This window comes from Nannobrachium achirus, assembly GCF_963921795.1.
Source record: "Nannobrachium achirus genome assembly, chromosome: 11".
NCBI lineage: Eukaryota > Metazoa > Chordata > Actinopteri > Myctophiformes > Myctophidae > Nannobrachium > Nannobrachium achirus.
The window spans coordinates 13028439-13047280 of record NC_137820.1 but is presented as its reverse complement, the minus strand read 5'-3'; the positions used below and the strand labels follow the sequence as shown (position 1 = coordinate 13047280).

Sequence of the window (18842 nt, the reverse complement as noted above, 5' to 3'; positions counted from 1 at the left end):
GCACAAAGAAAGGCCAAATGCCAGGGAAGGAAGGCCATCAAATAAAACAAGACTTTAGTCCATTGAAAGAATTTGTTGAATTTAAGGGTTAGGGATGATAACCTAATCTGCAGTGAAATAGATAGGTTAAATTATGGTGGGCCTATTTACAATCTGATCCAAGCTCAGCCCTGCACCAAAGTCAGTGGATTGGTTTAAAGGTGTCTACTGTCTACATATTGACCAGAAAGAGAGGAGAAAGTGGTACAGTCAACTTGGGCAATAAGGCACTGTGGCCTCAGGTCATGCCATTGGTTGAGGGGCACAAGACCAAACTGAGGGGCAACGACGGCCATGGCCTAAGTTCATGGCCTCCATGAAATTCCTGCCCTGTCCCATACACACTGTAACTTCAAACTCAATTTTAACGACGATAGGTCATCAAAAACACCCATTCTTTTTTTCTGGTGACTCATACTGTCCCCCTAATACGTGAACTGGCCGTGTTTTTTTCGATAACATTTTTAATTTAATATGTTTTGGGGGAAAATGGAAAAAATAAATAAAATAAGACATTATTAAAAATAAATGAAAAATGTTATCGAAAAAACACAGTCAGCTCACGTATTAGGCGGACAGTATGAGTCCCCAGAAAAAAGAAAGGGTGTTTTTGATGACTTTATCGTGGTTAAAATTGAGTTTGAAGTTACAATGGGTGTGTATGCTGGGAACGGGCCCTGGACGGGGAGGGCCTGATAACATTTACATCAAATATCTAAATACTGAATGAAGGGTGTCCGCCCAGGGTGTTCATAAAAGCCTGATTAGACGATAAAATGACATTTTTTTTTTAAGTGAAATATCGCTGCAGTCGGTGCCATATTTAAAGTGGGATGACCTCTTATATTGCCGGTTCGCCAACAAAGGGTTAAAAAAATAGTGTGCACGCTGGTGCACACATTCGTGCACAGATGATGCACTATGCATGTGCATGCTTTTCACAGCTTTCAAACAAAAAAATCCGCTTGGAAATCCGTTCAGGCATTCAGGAGAAAGGAGCCCTTATGTTTTCTTCAAATGTAAACAAACATGGCTGCCATGTTTGAAAGATGGGGTTGGTATGGGGGTTAAACATGCAATTTCGCGATCGCGATCATGCCTAGTACACTGTTGGAGGTCCAAAAAAAAATATTTCAAAAAAAAAAAATTCAATTTTTTATTTTATTTTTTATATTATTTAAAAAAAAAAGACGTTCAGAAGACGTCTGGCAGGGAGGTCCATAGTGAAAAAGACGTTTTAAAGACGTTTTTATCATAGAAACTTCTTTTTTGGCAGGGTATGAGTTAAAGTTTCTAAATATTATTATTTTTAAACATACCATATAGCTACCGTGCCCAGCACACACACCCCAGCATTGTTGTACTGTTGGGGTATTGAGTTGCGAAATGTAGCCTACTGTAGATTTATTGTGACTGTTACATTAAGGGTAGTTCTTTGGTTTTTTGGTCTTATACTGTAAGCATTTTTAACTCCTTCATTCTATTAATCTTGCAGCATGTATTGCTTAGTTCAGTGGTCTTGTGGTTATAGTGTACACACACCCTAGATTGGGAGGTTGGGGTTCAATCCCAAGCCATGCAGGTCATACCAAAGACTATAAAAATGGGACCCAGTGCCTCTCTGTTTGGCACTCAGCATCAAGGATTGGATGGTGGGTAAATCTCTGAGACATCTACTAATATTTGGAATATTTTATTTTAGCTATCTAACTTGTCTTATGTCTATTAATTGTCCCTTTTTTGAAAACCGCAAATGATGGGAGCTTGTACAACAAATAATTTCACCCACTTCCACACCTGTGACGTGACAGTAAAGTTAGAGCTCAGTTGAAGTTTGGAGCATTTGAACCTGTTTCCAGATAAAGTCAGTGTCATGGTGCTTCCTTTGAATGTTCACTCCACTGGTCATTACACTATGTTGACAAAATGTGGGAGGAATTACTGAACAAACAAAAGTAGGCCTAGTAGTACAACAGAGGATGAGTAGATGATGGAATAGCTCATAAGCTACTAGAGTTCACTCACTCAGTTCACTGGTTCTCAAACTGGGGTCCGGGGACCCCCGGGTGTCCTTGAGGGGATACCAGGGGGCCCCCAGCTAAATGACAGAAAAATAAAAGTGTGCAAACTGCATATGGAACCGAATGGGCCCTTACAGGTCTATTTATTTCCATTTGTACACTCGAGTTATGGGGGTCTATAGTCTATATGCATAGAACTGAGGGTCCTTGAAATGAAAGTTTATGTTTAGTTTGTGTTGGTTGCTCGAATCAGACCACGCACTCCTTTACACTTAGTTTGGCAGCATTTGTAGCTACTCAAACACACAAGTCAAACATTGACTGACTGACATTCTATTGGTCAAAATTGTCACACGATTTATTACATACTGTGTTGTTATTTGAAAGTCATTGCTGCTATGGCTGCCAAGAGATCAACAGGCCTATTGATCCTATCTATACTTGGATATATTTCCATCTCTTACACAAAAGTGGAAACTGATTTCGCTCCAAACTGTGATTATTCCTTCTATGAGAGGACTCAGCCCACATTGGCCAATGAGGATCCCTTCGCAGTCAGAATCTGCCAGAGATTCATGTGGGGCTACCGGTTTGTGTCATTGTACTCCACCCGTGTCAGGATCCCATTGTACAGTGCCTATGTTCTGCATGGCTGCGGAGGGGACTGCTTTGTACAAGAGGTGGTGACCGCAGTGAGGGAAAACACTACATGGTTTATTGAACCTCAGGTAAATTCCACTGGGTTTTAGTTCTTGACCCTGTATTGCATTTTTACCTGTAGTATTGTGTTAATTTGGTTAGTGTGTGATAGTCGTATTTGTCTGTATTGTTTGTGTTTACTTTTTTTTTTTTTTTACAACAATATTTTAGATTGTAATTAGAGAAAAGAAAAGGTGAGTGTTATAATGATTTCATTTACTGCTTTCTATTGTTTTATAGATTTTAGTATTTTGATTCCAGTGGGTGGGGTCATGCATACAAGTGGGTAATTATGTCTTTTAGACACAATAAGCAGGCAATTTCTTTGTTACTATTTACACCAGGCCCCAAAAGTCACATCTGCCCATAAAAGATTGCGGACGGTGGTGCATCTTGGGAATGGGCTTATTGTGTCTAAAAATACATATTTAGCCACTTGCATGCATGCTCCCAACCTGGGGGCATGCATGCAAATCAAAATCATTAAAATCACTAAAACTAGAGAATTAAATTAAAATAGTTTAACTTTTTATTTATTTATTTTAACTTTTCTTTTCTCTAATGACTATCTAAAGTATGAACCCTTGTTGTAAAAAAAACATAGTTGTCCTTTAAATAAAGGATGTGAAGATGATAAATGATATCTTGTAGCTCAGAACTGACGGGGTTTCTTAGCATCTCCCTCACTGACCATTTCCACTATATACATTTTTCTATGATGAATCAACAAAATGTTAAATCTGTATACCACTCAGTTACAGACATCACATATGTTATTTCAATGAGCCAGTCGAGTCATATTTTTATGCCTTCTTGGTAACACTTTCTACGAAGCCCATGTCTATAATGCATTATAAACAAAATGCATAATAATCGGCTATAACACTGTATTATTATAGTCACAAGCATTACATTTACAAGCATATGCAAGTACTTAGTGCTTTATAACAATCATGCTACGAATTAGAGGTTCGCGCCTGCTCCATCCGTTTTATAGTAAGATATGAAAACAAAAAGTCAGTGAGTGACCAGCAACAATTATGAGACATTGAGACTTGACCTTATACGTTATTATAAAAATGCTTTACAATGTGTTATGATACTACTAATAAGTCTTATAACTACAATTATAAATCTTAGAAGATTATAATGCTTTACAAGTATGTTTATGCATTATAGACACAGGCTTCAAATAAAGTGTAAGTGAATTGTTCAACTGAAATTCACCACATTGCATCACTAAAATCTGTTTTTGCTTAACTGTGCAACAATGACTTGAACTCATCTCCTGCAGCTCTCTAACTTATTCAGTGAGGAGATGTCCATGCCTGGGAGACATGTCGACATCATCCGTCAAAAGCAGGCTGTTCTCAGCGACTATGAAAGCACTACTCAGTATGGACTTGGCCAGCTGAACCCCTATAACTACCACAGTGTGTACAGTGCTCTGTCCACATTCACGCTGACCAATGCTGTACCCTTTGACCACAAGTTCCACCAGGCCTGGCAGAGAGGACAGGAGCAACTCAAACAACTGGTGGGACACATGAGTGGCACTGCATACTTTATCACAGGTATAATTACAGTAAAGGAATATAAAATATCATTAGACAAGTCTCAGCAGTGGGATATAATTAGGGAAAGACTCGGGCCAACTTTCCCTAATTAATAACCACTTTTACAAGCTCAATACATAAGAAACACTACACCCATTCATAAGTATTTTGTTAATGCCCTTTCCAGAATTAAACATGTTTTCTAAAACCTTTTGAGAAATTCCGGCTGTGGAAATGTGCCCATGTTTATACATTGATTTGACTGCACTAGACTAGAGTTTTGCATATTATTTGAATATGTTTTCAGTATTACGTCTCCCTAAGTGTTAGACATGCATATTCTTCTACAAAATAAAGTGCTGATGATGCCTTTTATTGCAGGTGTAATAGTAGAGGACAACTCCAGAACCATATCAGGAGGTCGTGTCGGTGTGCCCAGCCACGTATGGACCGCTATGTGCTATAAGCGCCGTCGCACCGGCACGTCCACTTCCTCATTCTCCTTGGGCCTGATTGGTCGCAATGGCGGGGATAACGATGCCATCAGTGGAGGGATTCGTGTGTTGAGCCTATCAGAGCTCACAGTGAGATTACAACGGTTGTACAGGACTGCAGACATAAAGATCTTCTACAGAGACTGCCCATGCTCCCGGCGCAGGTCGAGGTTAATGAAAGAGAGGTTACAGGTTAGGTTGAATGTTCGATAAAATAAGAAGCTTCATGTGTTAAAAATTAAACATATATACTGTGCAGTAGTGTTTCTCTGCCGTTACTGAGGCCTAGGCCAGACGAATCTGGATATTTCATACTGTATATCCCAGATTTTCAGATATCCACATAGAAAAATATCTAAGTCCACACGACAAAGATATCTAGGTCTAAAATAATCTGAGTCCGCAGACCTCCACTAGAGGGACAAGCACACACACACAGTAAAGTCTTCAGATATATCCGGGTTCCATGTCTAGTACACGGATCCAGTGAATCGGATATTTTTCAATGTCTTCACTTATTTATCCGGTTTAAAAAATATCCAGTTTCGCGGCCGAAATATCCAGCTTTGTGTGGCTGCAAGCCCCAAACGCACAAAGAAATGTCTAGCTTCAGAAATATCCAGCTCCTTGTAGCCCCCGGCAACTAAGAATGAACACCATTCGTGGGGTTAACAGTGGGTGATTCGAGATCCCACATCATGTATCTCATTGAAATGTATTTTATTATTTGTAACTTATGTACTGACAATGTAGAACCCTGAAGGGCCCACTGACCTCCTGAATGTCATTTTATGAAATGTTCCCAATAAAATACCTATTGTACTTAGTCACTTGCCGTCTTGTGTGGGTTCAGATTAATTTTATAACAAATGTTATACATGAGCAGTAATTGTGTGTTTAATTATTAACTAAACTGTTTCCGTTAGAAATGCAGTACAGATGATCAGTGTTCAAGATTGGTAATCTCATTTATTTTAGCTATGTACAGGAAAGATGGTGAATTCACAATTAACAGAAAATAAAAAATAAAATCACTTCTCACCTCTCTGGCCTGCTACAGAGATACACCAGGCATCGCAACGTTACGCTCTCTTTCTCTCTCTCTCTCTCTCTCTCATATAAACACTTATGCACACACAAACGTTTTTCTCTCACCCAGTCTCTCATGCACAATCACAATCTTTCTCATTTCACTTTAAAATGTCCATTTCTCTTTGATAGATATGATATATTGTATTTGCATGTAGCTGTGCTGTCATTGAATTTGCTGCTGATATTAGAACTATGGTCTTGTTGACTGTATTTGGCGCGGGTCTAGACAAGTCTACGAGGTGGGGTCAGAGGGCAGTAGACGGGGGACTCTAGTCATTTATAATACTTTTCTGCATGATCCGTCCGCTCACTGACATGCAAACACACACACACACACACACACGTGTACATTCATGCACGCGCAAACACACCCAAACTTGTAAGCATATATTCACAATGGCAAAGATATTGTGCGTGCTCAGAGTGACGCACACATCTCCACACACATCCATCCACAAGCACGCACAGACGCATACACACACAGTACACCCCTCTCTTGCTCTATGCCCGCGTCTCCAGACTTCCAGCATCCTGTGGTTCGGTACTGCCTCCCATACAAACATCATCCCAAAGTGTGGGGCTAGATCAGTGGTTCTCAAACTTTTTAGGCTGTGACCCCCAAAATAAACATAGCCTATTTGAACTGGGGACCCCCCACCCTCCTGACAAGCACTTGGAATTGTAGGCATTACATTTAGCGTTACTCAGTTCCATAGATAAATATTGTGAAAATAGCCTCGCACTGCGAGGCGTTGTGAGCTTGTAGTACAGCTATTTTCACAATGTTCGCCTCTTTCTTACTTAATATTTGCCAGTTTGGTATTAAAAAGGTCTTGAAAGTCCTTAAATCGTGTACTGTACACACTTATACTGTATGTTGGATTATTTACTGTTGAGTGAGAATTATTTATTTACATTAAGCTAATCATCTGGGGACCCCACAACATAATTTGGGGACCCCACTTGGGGGTCCCGACTCCAAAGTTTGAGAACCACTGGGACACACAGATGACAATCTCTGATTAACAAACAAACTAAAAAAAAAAAAAAAAAAATCCCAACAGAATTCTTCTTTCTCTCATCATCTCTCATCATCTCTCCAGGCCCTCTGTCAGCCTTCAACACCTCCCACTCTCACTCCTGCCCAAAGCCCTCCGTCTCCTCGATGGCAAACATGAGCTTCTCTCTCAGCTGCTCCAGGCTTCGGTAGGGAGGGAGGTCCAGACGGTTGAAGCTGTGGGAGGAAGCCAAAGCGGCAGCATGTTATTACCGTAGGTGGTGACCACAGTGGTGGACACGGCTCTCAACGCCAGTGTGTGAGTCAAAGTATACAGTAGATAGTCATGGTCAAATGTTACTCAACAAGGGCACGTGGTGATTTTCCGATGGCCTTAAAGTCCGAGAGAGAGAGAAAAAGAGATACATTTTCAAGCTCTCACTGAAAATATAACATGCCGTGCTGTTCAACTTGTTCAGCCTTTTAATAATGTTTATACTATCGTAATCTGCTTCAAATTAATTAATTACATCACTAGCAAAAAGCGCAACTAGGTTAAATAGCCTACCAATTAACTCCCCAGCACACCGCAGCTGTTGACCCTGGAACGCAGTGACCTGCTCCGCTATCCTCAATGTTACATTAGACTGTAGTTTATGGTATTCGCTGCCAAGTGCCAACTTATGATTAAACCTACTTTCTGGGGGGAGAAGCAACCAGCAGACAGACAGACAGACAGACAGCCGGTTGCAGGGGAGCTGAATGCACTTGCTCTCAGCCTGGTACGCACTGTGGGTCATCGTGACACTGACCACATGACAGTCGGTAATTCTTAATTTGCTTATTTTACTTGTTAAAAGCAACATTTTATTATAAAGCCTAAATATAGATAGGCCTATGATTAAGCCTGTGCATTCTCCATGTTTCCTCTTCAAAATGCTGCATTATAATTCTGGACCGGACCTCTCTCTCTGCTCTCTCTCTCTCTGGGACATCGGATTCGGATCTCCGTGCCGTCGGATTTTCAGGCCATCGGAATATCGAGATTTAGCCACTCAACAACACTACAAGTGAAAGTTTCTCTGTCAAAAGTGTATTGAGTTAAATCTCAATGTGCTTTTTCCCTTCCTAGAAATGTAGTGGAGTCAAAAGTACAATATTTGTCTTTGAAACGTAGTGGAGTGAGTTGGAGTCAGAACTATCAAAAAATACAAACACTCAAGTACAGATACTCAAAAATGTGCAGTACTCAAGTCAATGTACTTTACATTTACTGTTACTGCCCACGACCTAGCATAGGATTACAGTAGGTGGTGATACTGTAAACTGAGCACACCTGGATCACATTAACTTAGGCCTGAGAAAAATGATTCACAAGCTCACAACACACCGCGATTCAACACATTGTGAGCTTGTACACAGAATATTTTTAATGTGCTGGCATACTAGGTGTAGAAATTAAGCATAATAGTCCTTGACAGACTATTCTTTATTCTTCGCTTATAATGACACGCCCAAAATAGGAACGCCAGGGTTCATTTAATGAACAGTTCAAATTCATCAGAAATGATCTTTAGTCATTTTGACCGTGGCAAATTTGTTTGCGTATTTTTCTACCAAGATTAGTGTTGATCAAACTATTCTATTCCTATAATGACAGCTGTGGCTGGTGGGACTTGGAATTAATTTGTGACAATGACTCAAGCCTAGATGCAAGCTAAAAACTAATCTAAACATAAAAGAAAAACAAAGAGTAGATAACAAAACTGACAGGGCCTGGTAGTTAAATAGGCTGCATATACTGTACATTGTTGGTCAATGGTCATGATAGGTACATTTTTTAAATATTTTAATTAAACAATTAAAAACAACTGATGTTGACCAAAGATATAAAAGACAAAGTGTTAACATGTTGGCACTTACCAGGTGTGGCTTCTTGGAAGCCAAGTCTCTTTCCCCACTTTGTCTATACAGAACTTCTGGGGACCATTACTTCCTGTGGAGAGGAACATACCATGGCTTCCAATCAGAGGCTGCATCTCTAACAGGTACACACTGTATGCATGATTCTTTTATTTTGATACAGCTCTATATGTATTCAAACTTGTATTTCTATAATGTCAGTGAATAACTGGTTACGTTTAACCACATCTTTACTTGTTTTTCTTTTTTTTTTTTTACATGATTTGGACATAAATTCACATTGTCCGAGATAGAGCTTTAGGGCGGATTCACACTGAGGTCCGATTGATTTGAACTGTTCCCAAAAATAGTTGCCTGGTCCACACTGACCAGCATTCATATTGGCCAATATTCTTCTGTGTCTGGACTCCCTAGAGTACACATCATCCAATTGTAATTGTATATGTGTGCCTCCCGGGGGTGCTTGTTGACTATGGGGCTTTGGGAGATAAAATGTCATGTCACAGAAGAAGAGTATCTTGTCAGAATTTAGAGCGAATATTAAAGTTTTACAGTGTTCCTGATGTTATGTCTTTAGTTGTAACAATAACAGAACAACAATACACAACCAAAGCAGTGTGCGCTGACTGTCTTTGAAACATCACAATGTAAAGTCGTCTCTAATCATCATTTAACAGCAACGTCACTGGTGCATCCTTGGTATCTTAAAAGTGACGTCACGGACCAATCCTTGTTATTTTCATCCTAGCAGACACTCCACCACTTCCTTGTTCATGGAACGATAGCTTCACATTGCAGCGCACCGTTCTCGAGGACGCATCAAACGGACTCGAGACTACCTCCGGAGGTGGTCTCGGGGCCGGTGCATCGATCCGTTTCGGAGGACAGTGCGCAGGCTTCACACTATCAAAACATCTGCCAAGTAGCCTCGCGTACGCACCCGAGACCACAGTGTGAATCTGCCCCACTTGAACCCCAGCATGCCTATTCTGGGGAACATTCGCCAAAAATAGACAATCTACAAGCTGGTAGATTGGCTATTTATTTTAAAATACATTTGTTAACTGAGATCTGTTTTACTAAGAATAGAGGGTTTAAGTGGTTAACTTTGAGAAGTGATGTGTTCCAATAAAAGGCTTTTGGTGAACATCACTATTCATTACCTATGAGTTCAGCGAAGCCACCGACAGGCAGCCGACAGGTTCCCGTCACGAACTGGAGAAGACGGATCCTCTTCTCGTTGTCCATTTCCTTCACCACCTGCAATGAGACGTCTCCTCATTACGCTGTGGCACATACTGTATACTGGACAATATTATACTGTATATGCTGTATACAGCTAGGGTCTTCAACAGGGGGTCCATATTCGGAGAACTTTAGCCGAAAATAGCAGATCTACAAGCTCACAACGCCTCGCGCTGCGAGGCGTTGTGAGCTTGTAGATTTGCTATTTTCGGCAAAGACGTTTTTTAGAGGGGAACATGAGCAGACAAAGTACAGAGTGAAAGGTCAACTTCATTAAGTATTGACAGTTCAAGTGGTTAAATATCTGAACACACACAAATTGCCATGAATCCAAAATACAATGATGATTGTGCTGTCAAACGATGAAGCTATATGGAATCTACGAAAAGGTTGTGGGGGTCCCTGCTTCATCTCTCTCTCAACTAAGGGGTCCTTGGCCTGAAAACGTTGAAGACCCCTGGTATACAGTAACAATGATAGTAACAACGCTATACTGTTCTCAAACATTTTCATGTCAAGACAAGGACCCTAAAATGAATTCGTTTTAGGATACGGGCCCCTTTCAGAAAATATTTCGAGTCAGGGAACACCCATACATTACAAGATTTATATAGTAAATATTTCAACATTTCAACATTTTTTTTTTTTTTTTTAAGATTTCTTGAAAATAGCCGATGTATATTGGTTTAAAGTGGTTAAACAGTTGACGCTATACTAACTCATTTTGCTGGGGACCCCCTGGAACCCCCTCAAAGACCCCACTATGAGAACCACTGCTGTACATTCACACGTGTTCCCCCCCCCTCCACACACACACACACACACGCTTACACACAAACACTGGATATTGTAATTACAGAGGAGGATTGTGTTTGGATTGGATTATGCAAGAGGTGTTTATAGAGAACACGCTTGCACATGTGCACAGGCACACATCCATCACATTGCACACACACACACACACACACACACACACACACACACACACACACACACACACACACACACACACACACACACACACACACACAAGAGTATAAACACATTATAACACATAACATAAATAAGAATATAAACATGAGGAAACACACACAGAGAGAGAGTTGCGTACCTGCCAGAACCAATGGATCTGTTTGCTGTTCTTGGTGTAGTGTCTGTAGATGGTGTTCTTCTGCCAGTCGGCCAAGTCAATCTCCTGCATGCCACACAGCATCAACTAGAAGGAAGACATCAGACACACGATCAAACACAAAGAACACAATACCATCTCAGTCGGGTGGAAACCTTACATATCCAAAACCGTTCATCTTTTATTATCGTTTTAAAATAGTGAAAATAGACAAACTACAAGCTCACACGTTGTGAGCTTGAAGTATTGGAGTAATTTCACTCCTTTTGGAGTATTTCCACTACTTTTGTGTGACTCTCTTTTTAATCCTTTGATTACCGGAATTTATGTAAAAAAAAAAATGTGCAGCTAAATGGACACAGGCCCAGAGGTAAAAAAGAAAAAGAAAAAAAGAAACATGGTAGAAGTGTGTGAATCATTCCTGGACAAAGAATGGAAATGAAAGATACAAGATAATATGAATGTTTGCTGGTGAACGAGACTATAGTAGTCGTAAGAATAGACAGTTATAATCATTTATGTGCTGTGGAGGTCTAACTGCAATGCTATGCTAATCTCACCAATTTGATTAATTCACGCACCATCAGAGGCCGGAACTAATTAGATATTGATTAAGTGCTTGGCGTAGTATTGCAAATGACGTGGCATATAATTAACTGGCCAAGAGTTAAGAACAAAGAACCATTCTAGAATAACAATGTTCTGTCATCGTTCCAAGTGACTCTTCTCTTGTAGTTCCACCGTAAAGTCCTCAGTGTTATTCATTCTGAGTGTGTACCCATTTGGTTACATTTGCACCCTTTTTGAGTTGCAGTGTTGATTTCGTCGACTAAAACTATGAGGAAAAATGTTTGTCGACTGCGTTTTTTTCACTGACGAAAACTAAATAAAAACGAAATAAAAACTAAGCTGTGATGACTAAAACTAAGACTAAATATTTGTACAATTTCGTCAACACAATAAAAACTAGACTAAAACGTTAGGGAGGGACTAGTGGAGAAGAGAGTAATTTTATGTTTGGTTGCTCTCAGGTGTTGCATGTTGAAAATAGCAGATCTACAAGCTCACAACGCGTCGCAGCGCGACGCGTTGTGAGCTTGTAGATCGGCTATTTTCAGCACGCAACCAAGTGTAAAATCAGCCATTACGATGCCATCAAGGCCTGCCAAAATACATTTTAGTTGACTAAATCAACTGTAGATTTAGTCGCCTAAAATCTTAAGTAATTTAGTCAACTAAAATTAGACTAAAACTAAAACTTTTCAGGTGACTAAATTATGACTAAAACTAAATTACATTTTATTCAAAAGACTATGACTAAAACAAAATCAACACTGCTGAGTTGCAGACGGATAGGAAGGCACAGAACTGAAGTACAAAACAACATGATTTGGTACGTATCACACCGAGCACAAGCTGGAGGATCAAACAGGGACACAGCCACACAGATTTGAGTTTTATTATCCCATTTAGACCAGAGGCAGATTCTACAAATGTATTCTAAATCCCATAATGGTTTTCTGAATGTTTCTATATTGCAGGTTCTCAACGTTTTTAAAGGAGAATTTCAGCCAAGAAGGCTATCTTACCTTTAGATGTACTGTACATATGTCTTTCGCATGTAATCCCACCAGTCACTGGTACGCCGCCATTATTGTTTACGAGCTGTGAACTTTGAACTCACATTCGAAATCTCGTCTCCAAAGAAAAATCCAAATTCTATTGGAGTAAATGGGACATTCTGTGCAGCGTCTCTTTGTAAACACACAATGGCAGCGCCCAGTGCGAAACGAGACCGCCTATGCGAAACTAGACCGTGGATTAACCAGAGACATTACGTACGACAGACATGTACCGGAAAAATCTTTTTTCAGAGCGAGAGAAATACGTGGATTAAAAATATAACCAATCGTTCCAGTTTGGAGCCGAGACCGGCTGTAATTGGGTAGGACAAATAGACAAAAAAACCCACCTGGATCACTTTTTGGGTAGACAATAAGTACATCTAAATGGTAAGATAGCCTTCTAGGTCGAAATTCTCCTTTAAAATCAAGGACCCCCAGAATTATATGTATTTGTGGCTGTGGACCACCATCTCAAAAAATATTTTGTTGGTTTAATTGCTGTTCAATTTTGGAGCAGTAAGAATGAACACTATTAAACTTTAGATCATAGAAGATAATTTTACTCAACCGCTTAAAAATAACAGTTGAAGTGGAAACTGACTGGCATGAATATGAATTCCATTTCCAGACCCCCCGGTGCCACTCACCTCCAGCTCCTTCTCGTCAAAGTAGCGCAGCCACTCGAGTGGCACCACCTCGTTGAAGCCATCTAGGAAGGCCTTGGTTTGTTCCTCCACGCCTCGGGTGAACCGCCAGTCGGTTAACAGGCTGACACGTGCAAAGAGACATACAGGGAGGGTGGGGAAAGGGAGGCAATGTGAAGGGAAGGAAGGAGGGTAGGAGTGAGGGAAGGAAAATGGAATGAGAAGCGAGAGAGGGAGTATGAGAAGTCGGTCAGCATGACAACTCCTTTGACGTTCATAATGTAAAGTTACAGGAAATGTGCTCCACCAAAACTAAGTCGTCAGTATAGCGTACTGGATGAGTGTTCAAATTAAAGTAGTACAATGAAGTAGACCTAGGGTCAAACTGTGGAACTTGAGAGTGATAGTAAAAATTAGAGACCAGTCCAAAATGAATCTCAACATTGGTACGCAAGGATTACTTTAAATTTGGCGATTTCTTTAATCGTCGTCGGTTTAGTTAATTATTAAAGTGCAAGGACAAACATAAAAAAACAAAGTGGAAGGATGAGAAGAAAGAAGAGAAGAGGTCTAACCCGATGTACTCCTCCTTGTTTTCCTCTGTGACCAGTTCATTCTCTCCATCATCTTTCAGCATGTGTGTGGAGACCTTCCCTAAGATCTCCATGTCCTGAGCAAAATACAGCTCCACACCACACTCCTCTAGGCTGTTATCTCTGGAGACACACAAACACATGTACATTATGTATAAAGTATACTGCAAGAAGCCTTATTCACGGCCCACCCACTCAGCAAATTTCTCAGCATCCCCCGGGTGCTGACATCAATTTAGAAGGGGAAACTATAACAGAAATAGCTGGACTTAAAGCCAACAAATCATTATTCCGAACGGTAAAGTAAATTATAATGCTTTGTGCCTTTTATCTATCGTGTTCTTGATCATGCTAGCCGTATTTTATACTGTACTATTCGGAAATTGCATAAAACTTGCGATTTCTGTGTTAACTCTATAGGCTATAGTAGGATTTTCCCCTTCAAAACGTGACTTCAGCACCCGGGGGATGCTGAGTGGGCGGGTCGTGAATAAGGCTTAGTAAAGACACACACAAACATATTCAAAAAACTAACACGTTAAAGGACAACTTTTCTTTGTTTTTTTACAACAAGCGTTCATATTTTAGATTGTAACTAGAGTAAAGAAAAGATGAGTGTTAAAATGTTTTCATTTACTTCTTTGTATCGTTTTATCCATTTTAGAGAGTTTGATTTCAGTGGTTGGGGGCATGCGTGCAAGTGGCTAAATATGTCTTTTTAGACACAATAAGCCGACAAATTAGTGTTGTTTACAACAACACAACTAGCCCCAATAAGTCACACCTAACCATGAAAGGAACCATGTGGTGCATGTTGAAGGGCTCATTGTGTCTAAAGGCAGGTCTTAAGGTGCCTCCACACCGAAAATACTACAGGAGACTTGTTCAAACTGTTCACAGACTGCAAAGAACTGCAAAAAACTAAGCACATTGAATTTTCCAGCCGACTGTATGCCGACTGTAATTACTGTACAGTTTTGCGCATGCGCACTGTGTTGCCATATCGGCTCGTTACAAGCGACTTTGATCCTGTTTTCCTATAATGTTTCTAGTTGTGGGTTACTTTTGTTTGGGCATGTTTCTGAATTGTAGTTGCTTATTTGGCCTTGCTTTCAACATTCTTTTCGAAAATAGCTAATGTAATAGAGCTCAATAGGTGAAACTGGATGCTTCTTTGCCACAGAATCTGGCAACCGCGGAGCAGAAGCGGAGATGCTTCCTGTCCAGTGTTTTCTTCTCCTCACACCAAAACAACACACATCACTATTACTAGCGTTGCCTTGGAGTTGATTAGTATAGGAAATTGAGAGTTGAGATTGTGAATATGCTATTTAGTTAAAATGTGCAAGGGGAAAATGTCTCTGGCTTATTTAGGCTTGGTTTTGCTGCAGCAGTAGCAAACTAATGGTCCATTTACAACTCGCTACAATAGACCGTTTGTCAGCCTTCTGATTGGTCCCTGAGACTCCCTGACTGGCCAACCAGAAAAAAACATTCACTTTTTGCTATCGGGGGTGGAGTTTGTGCAGTGGAGAATATTGAATGTGGCTTTCAACAACTGTCCGCAGTGCGCGACACGGAGATCGGCCGGTACGGTGATAGCGACGGCAAGCGTCAAGCGATCTCGCTCATCATAACGAATAAGCTTCAACAAACTAGTTCACATGTACCTTATCAATGGTCTAAGAGTCACGATTGGGTACATATAATTTAAATGGGCAGAATTACGAAAAGCCAGCCTATTATGTGAGGAGAAACATTCTCTCTGTCCTCTTCCTAGTACCCAAGATGCAATGCGCTTCTCTTTCTATCTCTGATCCAGAGGATTAAACTAATTAAAACATTTATTTTTCGGGGGAAAACTACTGTTTTGCTATGTAATTACTGTACCTTTTTCTTCCCTTTTTATTAATATCACGTAGATGTGTTTTTTGTGGTACTTTATATAGCTGTAATGAGGCTATGAAGGGAAAAAAAATCCCATCCACTACCACTATAAAAGAATCTGCAAAGAGGATTCTGTCCCACTGGGATTAAACAAATTAAAACATATATTTTCGGGTAAACCCCCTGTTTTGCAATGTAACTACTGTACCTTTGTCTTCCCTTTTTATTAATATCACCTAGGTGTTTTTCCTTTGGTACTTTATATAGCTGTAATGAGGCTATGAAGGGGAAAAAAAATCCCATCCACTTCCACTATAAAAACAATCTGCCCAGGGTTAATGTCCCATCATAGTAACAGGGCAGAATGGGGCGGGATTTACAAAAGGGTTTATTCACCGACATCAAGGGGCGACCCAACAAAACTGAGCAAGTCCAGTCTTCCAGTTTTCCGTCGATAACGTTCCCGACCCGCTGCCGAAAACCTACCGATGAGCTCCCGTTCGGCAACAGACGCTATCCGCCGCCGATTCGGCCACGAATCTGTTTGGTTAAAAGTGGCCTTTAACCGCACCGAATCTCCCACAAATCGTTCTTGCCGACAGGAAGCCATCGGAAGCTTGTCGGCAAGAGCAGAGGCATGTTCAGTCGGTGCTTGTCCTCCACTAGAATGGTCCAGGGTCTGGTCTGCTACAGTGCAGAACTTTCCAGAAGCAAGCCTAAATAAGCCAGAGACATTTTCCCGTCGCACATTTTAACTAAATACCAAATTCACAATCTCAACTCTCAATTTCCTACACTAATCAACTCCAAAGCAACGCTGGTATTAGTGCTGAGTGTTGCTTTAGTGAGCAGGAAAAAACACCGCACAGAATCTCCGCCTCCGCTTGCCAGATTCTGTGAGTGAAACAAGCGGCCATGAAAATAAGCCCAAAAGAAGCGACCAGTTTCACCTATTGAGCTCTATTACATTAGCTATTTTCTAAAAGAATGTTGAAAGCAAGGCCAAATAAGCAACTACACTTCAGAAACAAGCCCAAACTAAAGCAACCCACAACTAGCAACATTATAGGAGAACAGGATCAAAGTCACTTATAACAAGCAGACCTGGCAACGCAGCCATACAGTGACTACAGTCGGCGTCGGCTGAAAAAAGAAAGGTGCTTTGTTTTTTGCAGTTCTTTGCTGTCTGTGTACAGTCAAAAGGAGTCTCCTGTAGGCTGTTTGGTGTGGAGACACCTTAAAAAGACATATTTAGGGGCGCCCGCTGGCCTAGTGGTCAAGGCGCATACCACATACTAGGCTATGATGCCTGCTGGCGTCGCCGGTTCGATTCCCGATCCGGACGACCTTTGCCACATGTCATTCCCCATCTCTCTCCCCATTTCCTGTCAGTCTACTATCCTATCAAATAAAGGCATAAAAAGCCCAAAAACAAATCTTTAAAAAAATTAAAAAAAGACATTTAGCCACTTGCATGTATGCATGCCCCCACCCACTGAAATCAAACTCTCTAAAATGGATAAAATGATAGAAAGAAGTAAATGAAAACATTTTTAACACTCACCTTTTCTTTTCTCTAATTACAAACTAAAACATGAACCTGTGTTGTAAAAAAAACAAAATTGTCCTTTAAAATAAGAACATTCACCAAAAATGTTGACGTATTGCTCGCATGCACACGCACAGCTACAGTGTGTGCATGCAAAAAAAGGGTTGTGCATTACTTACTTGACCCACATGATGGAGTTATAGAACTCGGGGTCTATGGACTCCAGGTCTTTGAGCGTGGGTTTCTTGTTCAACATGCGCTTGTAGAATGGCAGAGTGAACCCTGTGTCGATGAATTTCCCGTGATAGAGGGCCTGTATGAAGAACAGTCACAGAGGAGAGAACGAAGTTCAAGGTTTAATTTAGACCTGAGATTATTGAATGCTTTAACTATAGAAAAATAGCAGATATACAAGCTCACAGCGCGGCACCGAGTGCCGCGCTGCAAGCTTGTAGATCTGCTATTTTTGAAAAATCGTGAAAATTCGAATTTTGACCCGATTCTATAAGTGTCTTTTGAATCCTTCTAAGATTTTTTGAAAAACCTATGTTTCTATGTCAGCAATCTGGCCAGCCATCGTCAAAGAAAAGCTCCTTTTCACTTAACTGGAGCTCAGTTAGCCTGTTCTTGAGAGACTACTCTGTCAGTGGTTCTCAAACTTTTTCATGTGAAGGACCCCCAAAATGATATGTATTTGGCCACAGACCCCCATCTCAAAATATTTAGTTCCAGGGACCACAGATCTACAAGCTCGCTGCGCGGCACTCGGTGCCGCGCTGTGAGCATGTATATCTGCTATTTTTCACTGGTTAAAGCATTCAATAATTCTAGGCCTAAATGGATCCTATATTCTATGTTCCACATGATCAAACATGCAAAATCACATAGTATTATCCTCTATGCAAGACACTCGGATTTAAAGGAACTGAGGATTTTATTGCATGCATACATAGGCATATGTTTACAAACGAACATTCTTGCCATCTCCACCAGCCTGAAGGCAAGGGGGAGATAATGAATTTGCCCTTGTCCGTCTGCGTGTCCAGAGCTAATCCTCCAAACCACTGGGCCGATGATCACCAAACAAAATGCTTTGTTCATACGTATTTTGTGAATTCATAATCTCAGATCCACTATCCCGCCGATCCACCTTACAATACAGTGTACTTATGGGCACCTCAAGCAATTTTTCATCGGTAAACCTGACCCCCAAATGCAATCCCTCAATTGTAACCTTATTTACTGTAAATCTAATCTTTCTAAACTAAAAACAAGAAAGATTAAGAGTGCTAAGATTTGGCTTCCATATACAATTGACAAGGTTTTCAATTTTAGAAGTTAACTGGCCA

The 18842-nt window shown here is 40.6% G+C and overlaps 2 protein-coding genes across 3 annotated transcripts in view; one reads left to right on the top strand and one right to left on the bottom strand.

Annotated features, from left to right (window-relative positions):
* Positions 1-1964: 1964 nt before the first annotated feature.
* On the top strand, positions 1965-5617 carry LOC308293774 (endonuclease domain-containing 1 protein-like). Its single transcript, XM_080736402.1, has 3 exons — positions 1965-2788; positions 4054-4333; positions 4697-5617. Exons 1-3 carry the CDS (start codon positions 2459-2461, stop codon positions 5020-5022), a joined length of 936 nt encoding a protein of 311 aa, XP_080592528.1. The 5' UTR covers positions 1965-2458; the 3' UTR covers positions 5023-5617.
* A 148-nt stretch (positions 5618-5765) lies between these two features.
* wwp2 (WW domain containing E3 ubiquitin protein ligase 2) overlaps positions 5766-18842 on the bottom strand; it is a 68433-nt gene continuing 55356 nt past the window's right edge. For both annotated transcript variants that reach the window (XM_080736044.1, XM_080736045.1), the window contains 7 exons: positions 17673-17806; positions 14040-14180; positions 13468-13588; positions 11178-11282; positions 9985-10081; positions 8822-8894; positions 5766-7135 (listed from right to left, as the gene is read on the bottom strand). In XM_080736044.1, coding sequence (XP_080592170.1) covers positions 7036-7135; positions 8822-8894; positions 9985-10081; positions 11178-11282; positions 13468-13588; positions 14040-14180; positions 17673-17806 — 771 coding nt within the window. In that variant the 3' untranslated portion in view covers positions 5766-7035. The remainder of the gene's footprint in view (positions 7136-8821; positions 8895-9984; positions 10082-11177; positions 11283-13467; positions 13589-14039; positions 14181-17672; positions 17807-18842) is intronic.